The 23,571-nt window shown below is 40.6% G+C and overlaps 1 protein-coding gene across 1 annotated transcript in view; it reads left to right on the top strand.

Moving 5' to 3' along the window:
- The window catches only part of Ipo11 (importin 11), a 136,842-nt gene extending 114,851 nt beyond the window's left edge, over nt 1-21,991 (top strand). Inside the window, exons 30-31 of the mRNA XM_029544005.1 lie at nt 2,420-2,504; nt 20,652-21,991. Of these exons, the coding sequence (XP_029399865.1) occupies nt 2,420-2,504; nt 20,652-20,816 (250 nt within the window). The 3' untranslated portion in view covers nt 20,817-21,991. The remainder of the gene's footprint in view (nt 1-2,419; nt 2,505-20,651) is intronic.
- Nucleotides 21,992-23,571: the final 1,580 nt, after the last annotated feature.

Here is a 23,571-nt window from a genome sequence, read left to right as displayed (position 1 = left end):
AAAAAAAAAAAAAAAAAATCTAGTTGGCATAAAGTGGCTAATAGATAGAGCCATCTTCCTCAGTTCTAAATTTCAGACTGGGATCTAGACTCCCTTACAACCTCTCATTTCCTTGCCTGGTGCTTGAGCATTGCCTATGCTGTATTATCTCAGCAGACCCAAGCATTGCATATCAGAAAGACAAGGCAGTGAGTGAGTTGGCCCAGCTTTCTTGTTTTCAGGAGTGACTGGGAAAGGTGCAGTGTTCCCAGAAGCTGTCGTTGCTAATGATGGGGTTTCCCGGCCCGCGGGACAAGTTATTTTGTGGGGTCTGAGGGGGATCGCGAACCTAATGGAATGGGCGAGAGAGAAAGAGAGGGGGACCCTGCAGCAGCTTTGTCAGAGTCCGTTTAATGAAGAAAAAGGCTTTAGTTATATACACGGTGAGGGGGAATAGGGAGGGGTTGAGGAACAATCAAAAGAAACAGAGCGAAGGACAAATGAGGGGATGCTGATCGAAGGTTTGAACTCTTGTGATTTATCTCAGAACGCTGCTGCTGCTCCGGAATGCAGGGCAGCTTATCTTGAAGTCCAGGTCCTCCTTTACAGCTCAAGGTGGCAGCTCGGGACAGCTCCAGAATGTTGGATACTCCTTTAACAGCCCCTGATGTTTGTTTGGGGCCAGAATCTGCTCATTCCCATGAACAGCCTTGAGGGGAAAGGGGGTGACTTGGCTCTTAACAAAGAACTATATGGCTCTCAGATGCAGGCTGTAAAAGGCCTGGTTTTTCTAAGCCTGGTTTCCAACAGTGGGGAAGGACACCCAGGTTTGCTGTGACAGGGAGCCTGGTACATTTCTGATACTAGCAGCTGGCCTCAATCCTAAATTAATTTTTGAACAGTCGACTTTGGTACTGTCCTTCCCCTCAATTTGGGGTAAAACATTGTGATGGTTTGTATATTCTTGGGCCAGGGAGTGGCACCATTTGGAGGTGTGGCCTGGTTGGAATAGGTATGACCTGGTTGGAGTAGGTGTGTCACTGTGGGTGTGGGCTTAAGATTCTCACCCTAGTTGCCTAGAAGTCAGTCTTCCACTAGCAGCCTCCTGGGCCATGCCTGCCTGGATGCTGCCATGCTCCCACCTTGATGATAATAGATTGAACCTCTGAACCTGTAAGCCAGCCCCAATGAAATGTTTTTTATAAGACTTGCTTTGGTCATGGTGTCTGTTCACAGCAGTAAAACCCTAACTAAGACAAACATTAAGAAAAACCAAATCCTCTCTGCCATAGTCTGTTGGTTAGAAACATAAGACTCTGATAAGTCTCTGAGCTCTCCTTTTCAAAATTAGGACACTGTGGGGTTTGTCCACTGATGGTGATTTACCAGACAGCATTCATTTCTTGTCTCCCTGTAATGAGTGTTGGATGAACAGAAAGCCAAGTTTCTATTTCCTCTGCTAATGGTGGAGAGCAGTGGTGCAGATAATCAAAGTGAAATGATTTCTGGCTGTCCTGGAGCCATGGGCGCCACTGGGGACAAGTTCCTCATAGCGGAGTAATTTCATTTGGAGCATGAAGTGGATCTTTCGGTAATCAGTGGTTTGATGATGCCTCTGTTACATCACTGCGTGTATAGCCTGCAGATAGGTGCACAGGAGCATAGGGGAGGTAGTTTATGTGTAAGTCTTGGTGGTTTATTGTTTTGTTTTTTAAATAAACATACAAATTGTCTTTTGACTGATAGCTGATTCAAAAGGTTCCTAGAAAGAATCTTTTAAAAATTTATCATGTGTTTATATTTTGTTTCTTTTTCTCCCTTAAGTAGCTCAGGTTAATCTTGGGATACTGATCCTCCTGCCTTTTTCTCCTAAGTTATAATTTACTGTATCAAATGCCCAAGTTAAGTGTTCCACATTCCCTTTGCTGTGGCCTGTTTTAAAATGGGGAGTTTGTAAAAATATACTACTAAGAAAAACTTTTTGGTGTGTATGTGGTGTGGGAGCAAGAGACTAATGGTGAGTGTCTTCCTTAAAGTTCCCACCTCAGGTTTTGATACAGTGTCTCTCACTGAGCCTAGAGCTCAGCAGCCCCGTATCCCTCTGGCTAGCAAGCCCAGTGATCCTTCTGTCCTGCCTGGCTAGTGCCAGGTTTAGGAGTCTGCTGCTGCTGCTGCTGCTGTGCCCAGTTTTTTTTTTTTTTTTAAAAAAAAAAAACGTGGATTCAAGGATCTAACTCAAGTCCTTGTGCTGTGTAGCAGACACCCTTAACCGAGTCAGCTTCCCAGCCTAAAAACAAAATACAACCAAAACCTTTAAAAAATATAAATCTTATCTATCTAACTTAGAGAGAAGCTTGCATGTTTTCAGTAATTTCGAGGAGTTGCTTTAGTATGGTGCAGGCATTTTTACTTAAACTATGGTGCTTATTTTCAATTGTAGTTGTATGTTGATGTCTCATCATGAGGAACCAAAAGTAACAGAAGATGAAGAACCACCCACAGAGCAAGACAAGAGGAAAAAGATGGTAAGTTACAAGCATGACCAGTGACCACCATGCTGGTATATGGAGTGTTGGTCTGTTCATCTGTATATCTGCCATTCATCCCTTGTTGAAGAAGTCAAGTATCTGAGCTTTACTCCTTGGATAGGAAATCATTCTGAGATAGCTGATCTAGTCTGAGAAAAGCAGAAGTTTTGCTCATTAAAAAAATAAACAAAACAAAAAAACCAGGGTTGGAGAGATGGTTAAGAGCACTGGCTGCTCATTCTGAGTTCAGTTCCCAGCAACCACATGGTGGCTCCTAACCACCTATCCTGGCCTGCAGGCGTACATGCAGCCAGAATGCTGTATACATAATAAATCAATTAATCATTATAACAAAACAAAACAAACAAACAAACAAAAAAACAGGACTCAACAAGTTTAAGTTGTAAAAAAAACAGAAAAAAAAAAATCAAAACTATTTTGAGGAGACATAGTGGATTGTTTTCTTATTCTTTATTTCTTCTTGTTTCCCTGTTAGGTTACTAGCTTTATAATGACCCTTCTATGATCTGCATCACAAGGCATTATAAAATGCCCTGACTGCTAGCCATTAGCTCTTGCATAAGAATCTGATAAGAATAAAGAGCAGGAAGCTAAGAAACTTGTGAAGTATATTGCCTTGAAATTTAATTACAGTGTTTAGTACTTACTCTGCCCATAAGTGTGAGTAGACACAGTGAGCTTTGGGAGTCTCTTCTGCTCTCCTGGCTTCACTGAGCTGCCTTCCTCTCTTGTAAAATGACGGCCGCAATGTCACCTACCCCAGGAGCAGACAAGTGAGCATGTAACGCCCTCTGGACCAAGATGGGCCCTTGTTTCACGTGCGCTCAACATGATCTCATCTTGTTGTTCTAGTCAGTCCTTCAGTGATCCTATGTTAATCTCAAGGACATAATCCTGAGTCATGGTCAGTGCCGCACTGCTCTAATAGACTTGGTTTAAACCAGTCTACTCCATTACACTTAGTCTTTATTCGTAGCAGCCATCACCCATCGGCTGGTTAAAGGATGATGGTGATTCCTTCTCCTCTTCCTCTTCCTCTTCCTCTTCTTCCTCCTCTTCCTCCTCCTCCTCTTCCTCCTCTTCCTCCTCCTCCTCTTCCTCTTTTCCTTCCTCCTCCTTCTCCTGTTGTTGTTCCTGCTGCTGTTATACTTATCTCTAGCCCAGGAATGATTCTTCACACCAAAATTTACATCCTTTTTGTGCAGTGACTTGTGACCTTTAACAGATTACTGTCTTAGTCAGAGTTTCTATTCTTGCGCAAACATCATGACCAAGAAGCAAGTTGGGGAGGAAAGGGTTTAATCATCAAAGGCTGTCAGGACTGGAACTCAAGCAGGTCAGGAAGCAGGACCTGATGATGCAGAGGCCATGGAAGGATGTTATTTACTGGCTTGCTTGCCCTGGCTTGCTCAGCTTTCTTTCTCTTTCCTTTGTGTGTGTGTGTGTGTGTGTGTGTGTGTGTGTGTGTGTCCCCGAGACGGTTTCTTTGTATAACCCTGGCTGTCCTGGAACTCTGTAGACCAGGCTGGCCTCGAACTCAGAAATCCGCCTGCCTCTGCCTCCTGAGTGCTGCAATTAAAGGCGTGCGCAACCACCGCCTGGCTCAGCTTGCTTTTTTATAGAACCCAAGACTGCCAACCCAGAGATGGTACCACCCACAAGCTGCGCCCCCCCCCCCCCATTTATCACTAATTGAGAAAATGCCCTACAGCTGGATCTCATGGAGGCATTTCTTCACCTGAAGCTCCTTTCTCTGTGATAACTCCAGCTCTTGTTAAGTTGACACACAAAACCAGCCAGTACAATTACCTTGACTTTTTAAGACTTGTTTTGCTTCATTGATGACATCAGAAGACAACTGGGTTAGTCAGCTAAAATCCTTGTTTGATTCATTTTAAAAGCCCTTAATACCATTCTTTCCTTTATGAATATATTTCTAGAACATCACTCCTTTAAGTTGAGATTTGGTAGTTTCCTAAGATGGAACATGTCTTCTCTTGACTTATAGCAGTGAGAGCCTCTGACATAACTATTTGGCCTTTCCCAATTCTTGCCCTCCTATTCTCAACTTTAAAAGCATTGGATATGCCATTATTGTTGCAGAAAAATGTGATATCATTTTCCCCATAACATTCTGAATTATAGATGAGTAATAGGTGTTCTCTTACTAGCGTCCATGTATGCTATATTAATTTTTCTTAATCTGGTAGATTTATCCTTAGCAAGTTAAACTACCCAAATCTGTTTTTCATTTTGTATTTAATTTTTAGTCATACTACATAATAGCTTAGGCCTGGTGTGGGCTTTAGAAACCCTACAGCCCTGGCGACACACCTACTTCATCTAGAACACATCTCCCAATCCTTCCTTACCAGTTATTTCTACTAACTAGGAACCAAGCATTCAAATATATGACCCTTGAGGGCCATTCACTTTCCCACTACCACAGCATATATGCCACCTGTTCATATCTCTCTCTCCCTTTTACTGTTTCCATGGTTTTTGCTTTACTGAAACATGAAACCATGTGTGATTTTTGCCATCAGAAAATCAGAGCAGGTCACGAGGTTCTGGTACAAATAACAACCATGTAGGTATGGGAAGCAACTGAGTCTGCAGCCACTCCAGGTCTACTAGATGTCTTGGGCTCCTCCAGGTCGTTGTCCATCACCAAAGCTGAGGGTGATCAGAGATTGAGAGATGTTTCTGTCTGCTCTTAGAGGCTCTGTAGAGTCTTGCGGTACAGCCGAGACCTGCTGCTTAAGCCACACGACTAGGACAACAGTTGACTGTCTTCTGCAGACTGTTTTTGGCTCCTATAATCTCAGAGAATTAAATTCCAGTAACAACTTTCCCTCCTTATTTCTTGAGACAGACTCTTATTATATTACCCTGATTGATGTTTAGTCTCAGCTTCCCAGATGCTGGAATACCAAGTATGTGCCACTGCCACCATGCCTGACCAAGTCATGCAGTGTGTATATATATATAGCTATCTCTTAGCAGTGCTGCACCCCTCATTGAACTTTGGTAGATGCAGCAGGTTTCTCCAGTGCCTTTTGACATGAATGGTATATAGTAGGTACTCAACAAAAGTTTTAGGAATGAACAAGTGAGTGGGAAAATACATACATGCATACATACATACATGCGAGACACAGGCCCTACCTTCAGGAGCTCATAAACCATTGTTGAGACAGAAGTGCCATGTTCTCAGAAGGGAGTAGCATGTATGTGTTGTCGATAGTCTACTACACCGCAGTGAGAGCTAGAAGTGGCTTAAAGGGGCCACTTCTCCATAGACTACTTGATCATTCTGCAGAGGTCTCCCAAGCCTGCCAGATCAGCAGAACCAGCACCAGCAGCTTCATCTCAGGACTGGTCTCACCTGGCTTCAGCTCCTGAAGTGGACTCTAGATGAGTTAAGCAGAAAGACCTTAAAAACAGTAGGAGAGAGGAAGGTACTTTAGACAGTAGTCTGTTATCCTTTAGGGACATGTTTGAAGACCTGAAGTGTGTACCTAAGTAACATGGACAATACAAAACCCTGCTCATACTGTGTTTTAAAACTGACTTCTGAATTAGGCATAGTAGAGTCTAACAATAGTAATGACTTAAAAATAGACACAGTTACAACATCCAGTGTGATAGAAGACTAGAGCGAATGATCTGTAAAGTTGAAAAGTGTGTGGTGCTTTTCCTTGGGGAGATGAAGGGTGGGAGTTCTTATGACAGTATTAGGGTGCTGTGTAAGATTCCTGGGACACTGCAGAGCCAAAACCAAAGCATGGGTGTGGTTGTCCATATGGCTTAGTAGCTCTTTTGGTGACTGGATGCAAGGCTGTGTATTGGCGAGTATAAAAGTATTTAATCATTTAAAACATATCAAATTTCACTTCAGTTCTGGCGAAAGACAGCATCTTGTTTTCTAGGGTGTTTTGTTTTTCTTTTTCTATTTTTAGCCAACAACATTATTAATTATTTCGTAGCACTTATATAAACTCATGATGGCAATATCATGGGTGACTCCTGAGATTTGTTTGCTTGTAGTATTGGAAACTTACCCCACTATTTGAATGAAACTTCAAAAACTGGTGCTTCAATGCCCCATCTTTAGAAGTATTTATATTTGTTACTTTATGGCTTATAGTCTGATTTTTCCTTTTAACCTTGTAAGTGTGTTGGGCGTGGCATTGCACACATGCAGAACACTCAGGAGGCTAAAGTGGGGGTGGGGGTGCTGAAAGTTCGAGGTCAGGTTGAGCTACTTAGCAATAACCCATGTCAGGAAACAAAAAGGGAAAAATGCTGAAAGTTATCATATTTTCCCTTAAGTGTTTGGCACATATAAAATGAACTTTATAAAATTCAAGGCATTGTAGATAATAGGGAAAATCAAGTTATAATATATCCAGAATCTGTTTGGTACTAAAAAATAAGTAGACCCAAATTTTCTGATTTTAATTATTAATATGAACGCATTATGATTAGGTAGTGTCTCTTAGAACTGCCAACAAATTTTGTTCATCTATAAAGCTTTTATAGATATGTTAGTGTATTTAACATTACAGCACATGTTAACATATTTAACTATTGCCCTATTTGTATCTGTAGGAATTATTTTTATTAAAACAGTTCAGACTTTATTTTTGTACTAACCATCTATTTCCATATTTTCAATCATTTACTCAGAATATTTATTTACTAAGATCAAACTCCTTATTTTGGAACTTTTGTAAAGATTTTATTTTTATCTTATATGTATGTATATCCGTCTGTAAAAGTGTGTGCCATGTGTTTGCAGTGCCCACAGAGATCAGAGTCTTCTGGAACTAGAGTTAAGGATGGTTGTGAACCTCCTGATGTGGGTACTGGAAATTGAACTCATGTTCTCTGCAAAAGCAGAATGAGTTGAACCATCTCTCCAGCTGCAGCAACATAAATCCTAAGCTTTAAATTAAATAACCATTTAGAAATAACCATTTACATACAAATTAAATAACCATTTAGAAATAACCATTTACATACAAATTACTGCTTCTCATTCTTCAAATAAAGCACTATTGCTGTTGTTTTACACACACAGACACACACATATTGTTACTTACATGTTCTGACATATTTATTATCACCTTCCATGAAATGAGATCTTTTAAGACTCACTTATGAGAAGCTTGAATCCTCACCTCCACGTCCTGCCACTGTGGGTGTGGGAGGACTTCTCCTGACCTCCGTTCAGTAGCACTCGGTACCTTCTTCCAATGGAACATGTTTCTTTTGTATTCATCCCACGAACACAGAACAGTCAACATATGCAGAGTATTCATCGATATAAGCAGTGTTTCCTCTGCTGACTGCAGTTCTTTCTGAAGTCTCTGCTGATGTATTTGATCCACAGTATATGCATTACAGTATTAAATTCAGCCATTTTACATTATTATTGTATTAACAAGATGATTTCTTTAAAGGAAAGTTTTTCTTTTTTCTATATGTTTTGCAAACTCTACATTTTTTTCTCTTAAAATGTGCCAACTGTTACATTGATACTATTATTCCTTACCTTCATCTCCAAATGGTACTGAAATGTTAAAGTGCCCTTTGAGATCACATAACTTCATCTAAGATTAACTTTATAAAAAATGGTAGCTACTCCACAGTTATGGACTTAGCATGGCTTTCCTTACAAATGTGACCCCTCTGGTGGTACATATTGGAAGCAGGAAGCCTGGAACACAGACCAGTCTGTACTACACAGTGAGATGCCAGTGTTCCACTATAGGGCACTTGTCCAGTATGAGCAGGGCTCGGGCTTTAATCCCTCGCAGTGCACGCACTCTTTAAAACCAACACTGAGCTTAACCCAAATCCTAGGGAAGTTCTTGGAAAAAGCAATTCTGCCTTTAAAAACAGCAGAGTTGTCAGTGACATTAAAACAGAGGCTAGAAGGTAATGAATTGACATAATCCAACAGAGATGTAATAAAGACACAAATTGATAACCAGACACCCTCCTGAGACAGCAGTTTTTCCTTTGATGGAACTAAAATGTTAATCAAAAAATAGTTTGAGATCATACAGGTCAAGACCCTCCACAGCAGGCAGCGTAAGGACACTCACAGACACTGGAAAGAAAAGGCTATTGAAAATGGCTCTGGGAGTTAATACAGCAGTGGCTTCTAAAGTGGTTTTATTTTATTTTACTTGTGAATGCATTTTAGCTGAAACTTAACTAATTACCTGCTGGTATCAGTAATGTTCTTGAGTTTTGCAGGCAATCTTACTGTTACCTCTTTATTTAGTTGGATTCTTACTATAAACCTTAATCAATGAGTTGGGATAGCTGCTGCTCACTTAGAAACTGGCAGTGATGTACTACTGTCTGGATGTAATAAAAACACACAGGGCTGTGGGTGAAGAATTGGACCCTACTTGGGGGAAAGCCTCTTTTCACAGATAACACATCTGGAACACTAGACTACCTAGCCTACCTCCACGGTAGCCTTTTCTGTCTTTCTGTCTGCTTTTCCCATCTGCCACCCTTCTATCATTTGCTAGACGAAAAAGTTAATTTAACATCCTGTTCACAGTAATGCTCTCAGTATTAGAGCTGTTATTTTAAAGAGATTTGTGAAATAAAAGTGACTTATTAATTTGAAAATCATAAATAAATGATTACAAATGTAAAATACTGTTTCCCCAAGGAAATCTTTACCACTGTAGTATGTACCCTCCCAGTATTTTATTTGCTTGTATAATTACATGACTTTGTGTGTTTATAAGTCAGAAATAATAATGATTATTTATATATATATATATACATATATATACATATATATATATATATATATATATGTTCTGTTAATTTTTTCTTAGGTATAAATATACAAATATGTTTCCATGAATATAAATTTGAATTTCCATCACTTCTTTTAATGGTTGCATATAATGAAATTCTATTGAATGAGTTTTCATCCTACCCCACACCCTATCCCCACATCCTGGGGATTGAACCCAGAGCCTTATATCTAGCAGGCAGGTACTCTGCCACTGAGTTACACTCTTGTCTCTTCATGCATCTTGTGGACCTGTGTTCTATTCAAAGTACTCATGGAAAAAGCCAGACATGGTAAACTTCGTGCCACGGAAATTTCCTAGAGCTTGCTAGCCAACCAGTGAGCTCCGGCACCAGCTAGATTTAGCCTCACTCTTTTTTTGTTTTGCTTTTTTCCATGCTGCTCCATTTGAACACAAAAGAGTAGCTGACATAAGTAAATATGGTAATTCAGACTTGGTATATGGCATACATTATTCTTGAAAGGACAGCCTGTCACCTTAAGGAAAACACTGAATAGTAAATGTAACTTACTGCTAAATTTGAACCATCAAGCAAAATTAGACTTTTAAAAAACGCATATATTGTATCCCCTCAGTTTGATGGCTTTCCACTTATTTCTCACAAGTGTCTAGCAGTGAGACTAGGTTTAGAATAATTCGATAGTGCAGTATTTCAACGTGTACTCAGTGGACCTATATTTTGTAAATGACTAGTATTAAATTCATGTTTAAAAAATCATTCCAAGGGTATAAGATTTATTCAAAGAACAAAATAGATTATAATGTAATGGAGAATGGAAAGTTCACAGTCGTTTCTGATTTCTTGTTTTTGACTGACCTTTAAGAAAATAGTATTTATAATAGTTTTTAAAATGCATCTGTAATTTTAATCTTAGTTAAGGTCTCCATTGCTGTGAATAGAGACCATGACCAAGCACATCTTATAAAGGACAACATTTAATTGGACTGGCTTACAGTTTTAGAGGTTTAATCCATTATCATCACGGTGGGAAGCATGACAGCATGCAGGCATTGTGGAGGAGCAGAGAGTTCTATGCCTTGATCCTCAGGCAGCTGAAGGGGGAAACTGTATTCTGCACTGGGTGTAGCTTAAGCTTAGGGGGCCTCCAAGCCCATTCCCACAGTGACACACTTTCTCCAGTAAGCCCCACCTACTCCAACAAGGCCACACCTCCTAATTAGTGCCACTCCCTATGGGCCAAACATTCAAACACCTGAGTCTGTGAGGGCCAACCCTATTTAAACCACCACATCCATTCTTTCAGCAACATACCTAAGATCATCTGGCGGCTTGGTTTGTTGTTGTTGTTGTTTGTTTTGTTTTGTTTTTTCTTAATTTAACCCAAACACAGGACAAGAGAGTAAATACAGAAATAGATATGAGGATTTGGGTTTTTTTTTCTGTTGGACTAAACATTACAGTGATTTGTTAAAAGCCAAAGTAGTTCTTCTTAAGGAGTTTTCCTTCAATAGTTATAGATGAATGTCATAAATGATTTTGACTTTGATAAATAAAATTCCATTCTCTTCAGAAAATTAGAGTGCAGGCTGTCAGAATTTCTTGAAGTAACAGGGATTCTTGCCAGGCCTGTGGTTCAGGTCTATAAACCAGCAGCAGGCTAAGGCTGGAGTTTTGTGAGTCAAGCCCAACCTGGCTGCAGATAAGTAAAACCTGTCTCAGAAGCAGAAACAACTGAACAGGCTTCTGTTGAAGCACGAAGCTGTTGGGTTAGAGGCCAGCTTGGTCTACAGAGTGAGACTGGCTCAAACACAGGGACATTCGGGACTCAGCGTATCCAAAGGTAACATTTAGGTTACAGAGAGAAATCTAATTTTCCTTCACTCTTTCTCTTCAGTTGTTTGCTCTACCTGGTATCTCTGCACTGTAGGGGCAGTGTGTGTGGCACATCTCTGGTTTTATGGTATATTCTCTTACAGAGTTGACAAACAGGATACTAGTTATATTTCTGAGGAATGACAGAATCAAAGATATTACTAAATAGTTATACTTAATTATCTAGCAGACCTGTTTTCTAATTTAATAACATCAATCCATATAACACATCTGAATGTCCCATTCCACTTTATTGCGGTCATTCTACTTAAATGGTAAACTGAGTGGCAAGAGAGAATATTTTCCATTATTAATTACTGAATTAAGAATCTAGAACACTATGAAAGAATGGTAAGTGGATAGTAATTAGCTAATTAATAATTTATTTACTCTTATTTACTTAACATGATAAGATTGGTCCTTATTCTAATGTGTTCCATCTAATCCATTCTGGAAGTTGTCTGGAATTCACTGCTAAAATGGCTTATAGGAAAGGTGCTTTTAGGCTGAAGCAGGAGGCACACAGCCAACCTCTGCTACAAAACAAAACTATCATAAAAACAGAATGCCTCTGTTAAATATAAGGAGCCTCCATAAAAGGCAGCACATTTTATATGATCCTAAAAAGGAGTTCCATGATTCTAACAGCATTTTCAGGTGAAATTACCCATTTTCCTACCTCCCCTTGTTATGACATCACTTCATTCCCACAGCTTTCTCAGTGAACTGATGCTAAGGTTCATGTGTGTAGCTGAGCCCACGAAAATCACACTGGTGCATGGTGACAGAGCTGAAGAATACAATCAGTGAACTTAATTTTATGGCTATATATAAACAAATCGTATCCCATTCTAGAAAATGCATATGCTCCTGCAATGTTACCAAAACAGGACACGAAGAAAACCTCTAGTTTTCCAAAGTAGAAGTTTATACATCTATGTAGAAGTATATACATACACACACACACACACACACACACACACACACACACACACACACACACATATATATATATATATATATATATATATATATATATATATATATGACAACAATGACATAAAGCTAGAAATTAAAGGCTACTGGATAGTGTTCATCATATTACATAAAGTTTTTAAACCTTATTTTAAAGGGCAGCTTGCAGTTTTGAGGCAAGTGACATGAAACAGTGACACATGAAAGCCTGTGGGTGTGGCTTGGTTACTCATAGCCTGTAGTCATTTATTGTCAAACAAAAAAGAATGAAAATGAATGAGTCCAAAACTTACTTCAAAATGTGAACCAAAAGTTACCCTTAGGGAAATGAAACCACGCAAAGGCATCAATAGTTTTTAAAATGAGTTTGGAGGCAGGAAAATGCTGAGACAGATGAATAAATAGATTTTTTTTCTTTTAAAGACTACCAGCAAAGTAGACACAGCAGTCATTGTAGTCAGGGAATGAGTGGGAGAGATAGAAATGTCAGGTCTTAGGAATGGCTGGTGAGATGGCTCAGTGAGGAAAGCTTCATCCAGCCTTGAGTGTGAACTCTTGACGGCAGTTACCCCAGGAGGATGGAAGTGGAGGACCAACACACTACCTACAGGTTGTCCTCTGATGTCCACGGCGTGCTGTGGGTTTGGTTTTATTTGTTTGCTCCTGTTTTAATCTAAATTAGCATCCCAGTACTCTAAAAATCTTTGTGATAAAAAGGCATGTCATGTGGCATTAGGTATCAAAATCTCCAGCAGAAATTTTCCAGATAGCAGAAACACTGCTTCAACATGACTTCTGTTTGGCTGGAAGACTTAAAGAAGGCCGCAAAGGCAGTGGTTAAAGAGTTTGCCTGAGTAGTAGCAGAAGTCATTCTGCCCACATCAGCTGGGTAAATACAGTGCATCTGTATAAAGGGGAAGGGGACTGGTAATGAGCTGTCTCTCTCCTGGGTAATTTCTCATCTAGGTGACAGAATGAGAGAACATATAAGTGACCACAGCATTAAGATGGGACTAAAGCAGTTAAGTCATTGAACTTTTCATTTAAACCAGAAGATTCCAAGAAAATCAACAGATCAGCCATGAAGAGAGTTTAATATCTTAGTCAATTAGATAATAGTTATTTAACAGTGTATTGAGGAAATATACTTGCAAAAAACTAGTTAAAGAAAGCAAGCTGTATAAAAATTCCTTTTATATCCAGATCTTGACCAGTGTTTTGGAGATTCTTATGGAATCCTGGAGAGGAAAAAAAGATCAAAAGGACAAATTTGTAGATGATGGAGGAAAGAGTGATTTCAGAAAGAAAAGACTCGTGCATTCCCTAGTGAGTGTATAGTTAGACAAGACTACTGCAGCTTCTCCTCGCTGAAATACAGGCAGAGAGAATCTGGGAAACTTTCTATCAAGTCAGGTGAGAACTAAGTAGAATTAAATGTACAGAGCTAGGATGGTTAGTCTAGCAGTGGATACTCCCCTCTCAGAAGCTGTGAGGACTGACCTGAAGCAGTCAGCATAAGGCCAGACGGGGGGATCTGGAAAATAAGGGGGTTAGGGTAGCTGGGTCTTTGTTCATTGTTAGGATGTTTGCCTTATATGTACAGAATGTGGGTTTGCTCCTTAAAAATACTGCTGGGAAATTACATACATACATACATACATACATACATACATACATACATACATACATTTGAAAAAATGACTGCATTGGGGGCTTTTAAAAATAGTCTATTATCTACTTAAAAAATTCTAATAAATATGTAGTCCTCTGTGGATGTTTTATGAATTGACTTGGGATTTTAGTTCTCGCGAGTGTTTTGTTCCACATGTTTTTGTAGCAGTCTTCTTACCCTTGGATGCACATTGGAACATAGAGGGACATTCCTTCACACAGTCATTCATTGAGACAGGGTTTCAGTCTGCAGCAAGCTTGTCCCTCAGAAACCACCATTTACCCTCTGCAAAGCAAGCTTAGGCGTCACACATGATGAACTTAAATTGCTATGACTCACTGACAAGGTTCTTCTTGGCATCTGTCAGCCTTACTTAGTTCTTCACTAAGTACAGAATGAGGAGAGCTTGTAGTATCCAATGGGCAAGTTTAAGTATTTCAGACAGATTTTAGAAATTGATAGTTAGCCACAGTGAAATAATTAAATCTCAAAATAGAATATTTAAACCAGAGGCAATTTAATCAAACTCAGGAAGTTTTGAACACAGTGTAGTTAAATTAAATATATGACATATTTTCTTTTAAGATTTTTTTTTATCTATTTCATGTTTTATGTTAATTAATTGTATCTGTTTATTATTTTATCTGTTAAGTATTGTGGAAAGCACACATTCTTCTAAAAATAATAGAGAAAGAAAAATTTCTGAAATAATCTTGCAGTAAATAATTTCTGAAAAACTAAAGGGTATGTGAAGGGTTAAAAAGTAACTAGTCACATGACTTCAAGAATGTGGAAGATTCAGCGTCCCTGAATTCTTGTTGGGTAAAATTGGTTTATACAGGAAACACAATGAAACTTTATTTCAAGCAACAAATTTCTTAGTAGGAAACACATCCTGGTAAGTGTCTCCACAGGAGCTAAAGTTGTAGACCCCTCTGAAGGCTAAACTTTGAAAAGCTCAAAGCATATATCAAGGGCAGTGCTTACCAGAGGAAGGAACCATACTTGGTTCAACCAAAACCATTGTGTCCTTAAGTAACAGTTTTAAAATCAAGAGAGTACAAAGCTACTTGCACATTAAAATCCAACGAATGAAATTTTGAATTGAGTTAGGCTATTAAAATATCATTTATCTGGCATTAGCCTAGAGTCTAGAATAGTGGTTAATTACTTTTCCATTCATGAGTGAAGCCAGTTAGCACAAGGCTCCTCATGTCTCCCTATCCATTCTAATGTAAACATTTAAGTGATCATGTCCTTCCTTAGAGAGGACTGTAGGGCTTAGGCATACTGGGAAAAAAATGGAAAAGGACAAAGGCAGGGATTTAGAAATAAGTCTTCTACTTCTGCTGCTGTCTTCTGCCTAAGAGGAGTGAGCCTCACGTGCCACATGGAGCTCGGCGACATCTGGTTCTCTCACCTCAACAATGAACTTTCCAGGTTAGCTGCCTAGGAATAGTATGATTGCCACTTAGTATGCAGATGAGGGAGCTGCTTGTTTCTATGCCACAGAGGGATAAGCTGGTGATTTTTGAGTCTGTTGTGTAAAATATTGTTTGTATTTTTGAAATGATTTTAGATTTACAGAAAAGTAGTAAAAAAAGAAATCATACAGAATTCTCATGTGCCCCTACAAGTTTCCCCTGCTGTTTACATTGTTTTCTTTTTAATCTTTATTGATTCTCTGTGAATTTCACATCATTCACTCCAATCCCATTCATCTCCCTGTCCCTTCATATCCACCCTTGCAACCTCCCTCCACCCAAAATAAAATAGGATAAAACAACAAGAAATCTTGCTTGGGAGCTGTAGTATGTCTAGTGTGGCCCACAGTGTACCCTTTTATCCACATATCTTTACTTGCAAATGTTCACTGCAGTGAATCATTGGACTGTCTCAAGGCCTCTGGCTTTGGCTACACTATCAGTACTGGATCCTCACCAGGACTCTTCTGGGATATATTGTTTTTGCCTTTTGCCATGGGGATTCTGCAGCTTCAGATCTGCAGAACCAGCCCTTTCACACATGGGGTAGATATTGGATGGGCTATCTCAAAACCCTGGGTTTGGGCCTGAGAGGTCAAGGCAGCTCTCTTGTTCTGGTACCACCAGGGTGAGCTCTCCAGCTAGTCCCAGTGGCTCACCTGCTGCAAGGGGCAGGGCGAGCTCTCCAGCTAGCCCCAGTGGCTCACCTGCTGCAAGGGGCAGGGCGAGCTCTCCAGCTAGCCCCAGTGGCTCACCTGCTGCAAGGGGCAGGGTGAGCTCTCCAGCTAGCCCCAGTGGCTCACCTGCTGCAAGGGGCAGGGTGAGCTCTGCTCTCATGTCCTCCGCACTCACTCTGCTGTGCTGCCCAGGTCAGGGGTGGAGACAGCTCTCCAGCGCTTTTATGTTTATTTTTTCTCAAATATACACTATACATTTCTAAAAGCTAAGAAATGAATGTAAGCCTGCACTTCAATTTCTTTTTCTCCACTAATGCTCTTGCAGAATTCAATCTGGAATGCCACCAATGGCATTCCTTCTGAGTCCTTTTTAATTTTTTTGTTTCTTCACGTTAATGTCAGATTATCAGACAAGCCTCTGTGCTGCCCTCCTGATGACAGTTGTTGCCTCCTCCGTGCCTGAGAGAAGCGAGTTAGACTGGTGTTTTTTGAGGCAGTTCTGTATGTAGTTCAGGCTGGCCTTGCACTTGCAGTCCATATGCCTTGCAAGTGCTGGTATTAAAGCTACGTCATCGTGGCCTGCTTAATTTCCTTTTTCTGCCATGTACGTATAGTGCTGACAGTTATACTTAACATTGCATTCGATAGTCTGCTCAGCCCACTGCAATAAAGTAACAGAGACCAGCTTGAACAACAGCGTTTATTTCTTAAGGTGTACAGCCTGGATGACCACGATGACCAAACTGCTCGCTGTTTGCAGGTTGCTGATTTCTTGAGCTCTGACTGTGGGCCATCTAAGACATGAATGATGTCAGAGAATCCACATCCTGTTCTAGTTAGAACTTTCTGTGTGCTCTCTTCTTTTCACCTCTCAGAGCTCTCTTACATTTGTTTTCTAGGGTTCTTGATTGTAATTAGCAAGAAGAATTGGTAGGAGAGGATTATTCTAGAAGGAAAAGTGCCCATCACATATACCTTTGCAGTATAGTTTTCCATCAGCAGATGTAGAATTTGCTAATTACTGGCAGGGGCCGGGGGAGGGTATAGGGAACTTTCGGGATAGCATTTGAAATGTAAATAAAGAAAATATCTAATAAAAAAAACATTAAAAAAAAAGAATTCACTAATTACATTAGAAAGCTATTTTTTCCCAGCAACTTACCGTGGGTCTGTCCCACCACTCTGGGGATGGGAAAGAGCAGTCTGAGATACGGGAAAGCCGGAGCTGATGTGGGGGTTCCCTGGCCTGCGATGAGGCTGGGGTCATCAGCTTCTCTGACTCTTGGACATCCAAGAGAGCCAAGAACGAAGTTGAGGGTCTAAGGGTTGATGAGGGCATCTAGCCTGGGGCAGGGTGAGAGGGGAACTCTGGCTTGTCCCAGGGGTGATTGTCCTTAGCTTGGTGGAGGCAGGCTTGGTGGCTACTATGTCTGGGAGCACAGAGAGGCCTTCTATGGGGGAATTAAGCTGTGGCTCTGTAGTCGAATGCCTTCTCCATGGCTCCCCACAGCCGATCTTGATGAAAGAGACAGCCCATGGTTCTAGTCTGTTTATTGGTTGTTCACGGCAGAAAATGGATGCATAACGTACTATATCCAGTTCTCAGGGTAGACCTGAGATTCAATACCTTTTGCAAGGAGGAATGTTTGGGAAGGGAAGCTTATTGGCTAAGCCCTCTCTGGGCCTCTAGGTACCTCATTAGCATGGAGAACTCTGTTTTGGAGCTATGTGACCATAGATCACTTTTCTTTTATGTGAGGGGCATGGCATGTCAGGCCAGGAGTCTGGCAGGGAGCTGGGAGTCTCGTAAGCCTCAGGTGTGTGCCCACTGAGTCTCCAGTTCTCAACCCGCTCACCTTACCACATTTTCTGGTGTGGTTTTACTGTCCAACAACATACATACCACCAAATAAACCTAATGGGCATTCTAACTTTGTCACACCCTAAGGACTTATGCATCCATGTTTATTGCTTCTCTATTTACAATAGCAATGAAGCCTAGATGTCTGTCTGCTGGTGAATGTAATAAAACAGTGGTGTATATACACAATGGAACTTTCCCAGCCATAAAATGAAATTTGCAAGAAAATGAATGGAACTAGGAATTATTCTATTAAGTAAGGTAAATAAGAGTCAGAAAGGCAAACAACGTGTTCTTTCTCCTATGTGCATCCCAGCTTTTTACATTTTTTTTTATTCATTCTTGGATGTGTGTGGGATGTGCACAGTGTACACTTTTGAAGGTTGGTTCTTCCCTTCTGCATTTACATGGGTGCCAGCGTTTGCAAGGGTTCTGTCCACTGAGCTATCTCATTAGCTCTGGTCCTAGTTGTTGATGTGTGAGTGTAAATCATGAACCTAGAAAGGGAGCCACCAGAGAGGGAAAAGAGGCATTGAAAAGGAAATGACAGTCAGAAAGGGGTGCATAGTGGTCAGATTGTAAAGGGCAGGAGGCAGGAGCATAGGGGGTCAACAAAAACCATATGTAAAAATGCTGTCATGAAACCAGTCATTTCATGTGTTATCTAAAACATTAAATACCTCTATTTTAATAAAAATATAGTCAGGTTCTTTAAAACGCTGTCAGTGACTTTTAAGAACTCACTTCTGATGACTGTGGGCTCTGTTATAACCACTCTTCACTACTTGGGGAGCTCAAGTTCACTTGAGCATCAGTTTAAATTCAGTTGCTATTGTCTAGTTACCAGTTTCATTATGAATAATTACACTTCTATAAAGTTAATATACTTTATCCTAATAGGTACATTTTTGTAATTATAATGTTGATCATTACCATATGTTACTTAAGAAAGAAAATATTAAAGAATATTTTTATATTTATTTTATGCATATGAGTGTTTTGCCTGTATGTATGCATGTACACCATGTACCTGGTAGAACTGGAATTTCATAAGATTGTTAGCCACCATATTGGAATTAAACATGGATCTTCTACAAGGGCAGCAATTGCTCTTAACTACTGAGCCGTCTTTCCAGCCCCCAAATAGCTAGTGTTTTTCAGTGTTCACTTTCAGCTTCTGTGCATTTGTAGAAGGACATCTTCAGCTCATGGGTAAGATGTAGTGCCCTCACTGCTCCTTTTCCCTCCCCCTCTCCCCTCTCCCCTCTCCCCTCTCCCCTCTCCCCTCTTCCCTCTCCTTTGGGGAAATGAGGACTGACATTTTTCTTTTCTTGGTTTTGTTATATACTCTGCTTTGGTAATACATGGGGCATAATTTAAATTTTACACTGCCTATATCCTTTTTTTCTCCCTTCTGACTTAACATATATATGACTCAAACAGAAGTTATAGGTGGAATTCAGCTACATTGGGCAAAGACATTCACATACTTTATTGAAAGTTATGCAGATGTTCAGAGTCACTGATGGTGAGATAAATGCTCAGCTTATACTAATTCTATGTTGTTATTATAAGTCATTTAAATAATAACAGTGGCAACACAGTGCTAGCAACTAAATACTGTTATATCTCTTATATTGGTACAAACCATAGGGGAAGTAAGCTGATGGTATATATTAGAAGTCATAAATGTTCTATGCCCTAGTAGTTCTTTTGATATCCTAGGAAACCAAGATGGCATTCTGAGCATAGTGGCACAGGCCTATAATGGCACACGCCTATAGTGGCACACGCCTGCAGCCCAGTGCTTGGAGGTGAAAGCAACAGCCCAAGGCACAGGAGCTACACAGTTCCTAGTATGGGCTAACCTTGACTGCCAGAGAACTGTTCCAAACAAAAGGGAAGAAGCTGAAATGTAAAGAAAGGCTGCTTACACAGGAGCCCAAAACAGTGTGGTATGCCCAGCAAAGTTATAGATAGAATTGTTTAAATTGTGGCCTCTTTTACATATGTTTAACAGGTTAAAAAAAATATAGCATAAGTTAGAACATTCAACGTGTATTTAAAAATAATGTTGTGATATTATGGAGGTGAAGAAGAGTAATGTGTAGCTTATAGTGTGTACATATGTAGCATAAAAATACTGAAAATTTAATTTTTCTTTGATTTTCTAAATACTGTAATGGGACTGGGGGAAAAACAAAATTCGACACTCCCTGCCCCAACCTAAAAACATGGTTGCAGTGTAAGCTAGAGCAAATAGTGTGCACTTGCTGGGGGTGGGGGTGGGGGTGGGGCTGCTGCCGCCATGGAATCTGACTGTCCTTAGGAGAGCAGTCTTCGGTCGCATCGATGCCTTCATTCTCCTCCTTTCTACTAGATTCTAGCACTTTTAAAGGATGTGTTCCCTTGAGAAACTGCACATCAGAGCAACACCTCAGAGCCCCCAAACACTGTCTGCAGGAGGCTCTTAGAAGTGTCCCTGTGGGGGCTGGAGAGATGGCTCAGCGGTTAAGAGCACTGACTGCTCTTCCGAAGTTCTAGAGTTCAAAATCCCAGCAACCACATGGTGGCTCACAACCATCTGTAATGAGATCTGACGCCCTCTTCTGGTGTGTCTGAAGACAGCTACAGTGTACTTATAATAATAAATAAATCTTAAAAAAGATAAAAAGAAGTGTTGTTGTGGAGAGATTACAGAGCCCAGTGAGGCGCGTGTAGGAGGATTGTCTGTCTTTCTGACCTTGTCTGTCCTCTGTCCCACAGCTGGCCCTGAAGGATCCTGTGCACACAGTGTCTCTGCAGCAGTTCATCTATGAGAAGCTCAAGGCACAGCAGGAGATCCTGGGGGAGCAAGGCTTCCAGTCTCTCATGGAAACGGTGGACACAGAGATTGTCACCCAGCTGCAGGAGTTTTTGCAAGGATTCTAAGAGCACGTGTCATGTGGCCACCATCCCTTCTGAGAGAAGCTAAATAACCCAACCTGCCATCCATTTATGAGCCTGCTGAGATGAGATCATTTGTGTATGAATATAAAGAAACCAAGACCATAAATTTTTTACTATAAAATATAAAGAATAAGTATAAATCCCAAATATTAAAGTCAGAAAACTATTCCTCAAAAGAATTTAATTTTATATTTATGAGGGGCCCTGTGTTTACTAGAGGTGCATTTATTGAGAGTAGATGCGTTGTCTCTTGTTAAGAAACTCGCTGATTACCTTTTAATCATGAGCTCTTAACACTTGAGAAGATGAAGGTTGATGTTCCAGATGTTTTTCTGCAACCCCAAATTAATTAAATGTGGTTGCCTTATCCTAATATTTTTAAGCTAATGAAACAAGTTTGAGAAATAAGAATGCTGTGCAAATGATAGAATTCCATTTGTGCATTGCAACATCCCAACAGCTGCCCTCCACCTGGGTATCTCACGAGGGAGCTGTTTGCATCCGATAGAGAATCAAATGCTTTTATTTTCATTCTAGTAGTCTGATAGAGGAATCAGTAAAGGCACTTTTAACTTTACTCTGAGTGCACACATTGCAAGGCACACTGAAGTGAACCTGCAGTACTGTAGTGCCAAGCGGGAGAGCACTGGTGAGCCTCTAGCCCTGGCTCTTTTGCTACATGTGAAGGCCAGGAGCCCCAGGAGCACCAGGAAGAACCAGATAACTCCAAATCCCCTTCCACTGTGACAGTCATGCTTGGCTGTGACATGCTACCCAGTATTTACCCATCTCAGGTTCCTCAGTACCAGGGTGTGTCAGCACCTCAGTGCCATGGGTGCACCTCAGAGGACCCGGCAGCAGTCCCTGGGTACTAGCACTGACATAACTAGTCTTCCTCCCGTCCCTCCGTTGCACTGAACGTGCAAGGGAGAACTGACGCCTTACTTTGCATTACTTGCCATTGTGAGGAGCCTTTAGAGCATCTCCTAGGAAGTACTCAAAAGCAAGATTGGAAATATCTTACCTTTCTATAGAAATTTGGGTACAGTGTCTAACTAGGAAAACCACTACCCCTTTGTAAGCTATGGAACCCATAATGTCTACGGATATATGATGTTTTCAGCAAAGAAAATATGGTCCAATTAAATTTTCCAAAGATACCTCACCTTTGACTTGTGTCTGTTTTTCTTGCCACCTACCCTCTGCAACAAAAACATAAAACAGTTCATTAGAAGCTGCCCAGTAGAGTGTAAAGATGGTTCCAGTTCTCCACCCGTAGATGGTACTAGTACTTCAGGTTTCAAATCTTCATTTAAAGACAGAGCATACCTTGACAGTGATGTTTTCTTTTGCCGTTGTGATGGTTGGAATAGGAGTGGTCCCCATAGATTCATGGTTTGAACTCTTGGCCATAGGGAGTGGTACTAAGAGGTGTAGCCTTGTTGGAGGAAGCGTGTCTCTATGGAGCAAGCTTTGAGGTCTCTTACACTCAAGCTCCACCCAGTGTGGCACACAGTCTCCTGATGCCTGCAGATCAAGGTATTGATCTCTCAGCTCCTTCTCCAATACCATGCCTGCCTGCCTGCTGCCATGCCTCCCTCCACAACAATGACGATAATGTACTAAACCCCTGAAACTGTAGGCTAACGGTAATGAAATGCTTATAGGCAACTTCTTTATAGGAGTTGATGTGGTCATGGTGTCTCTTCATAGCAGTGAAACCCAAACTAAGACACCACTGTTATTCAAGATGGACATAAGAATATCTTCCTTTGGCTTAATTATTTTCATTTCAAGCATTCTCTCAGCCACACCACCAGAAACTCCTAACACCCAGTTCTTGGCCATAGAGAATCGTCACCTTCGTATTCTTGACAGTGTGTTATAGTGTACAAAAGAGGCACTGAGCAACTGCTTTGCAAGACAGCTTTTAAAGCTTCCCTCAGAAGAATGTGGTTCGCTTTTTAAAATCATGGATTATAATAGGTTTTATAAAAAGCTCTGAAAAGATTCATATATACCATCTTCTATACATGATTAAGATAGAATATAATTAATAATTATTGATTTATAAGATTCTATTCGTTAACACATAGTAGCAACATGAGTTTTGATGAAACAATTTAGCCAGCCTTCCTACTGCACTGTAGCTTTTGGAATAAGTAGTGATGGTTTCTGTCGCACTAACGTTGCTTTTCACTTGCGTTTACATCCCGGAGACCTTTCCCAGCTCTAACCAACGCCCGTGTGACCAACAGTAACAGTTTTCAAATTTCCGTATAAATCAGTCATCCTTCCCTCTCTTCTGAATCATATTTGGTAAGGCACATTATTAAATGCTAATGCACTTCTACAATTTCCTCTCCAGACTTGTTCCATCGTAGGTCTTTATTTCACTCCATTATTGTCAAGTTCCTGTCTCTGCCACAGTGATTGGAGTCTTCTGAGGCAGAGCGTGGTACCTGCCTTCAGGGTGGTCCACTGTTTGGTAGGAATGAGATTTTGCAAACCTGACCAGAATGTTGATCTGCAGAAGCAGCAGGGTAGGGGATGAGGATCCTGGGCTGGCTGAGAACTGCTAAAGCCAGCTCTTGCACTACATAGCATGTGAGGGTGTTTGGAAGTGGCTGACTCTGTGGTGAGACTGGGCAGCACTTGACTGCACGCCCAGCCATTTGAAATAAGACATACACCCACACCCAACACCTCACACTTCTCAGTTGTGTTGGGTGACATT

This window comes from Mus pahari, chromosome 11, assembly GCF_900095145.1.
Source record: "Mus pahari chromosome 11, PAHARI_EIJ_v1.1, whole genome shotgun sequence".
NCBI lineage: Eukaryota > Metazoa > Chordata > Mammalia > Rodentia > Muridae > Mus > Mus pahari.
This window is presented reverse-complemented; position numbering and strand designations above follow the sequence as displayed.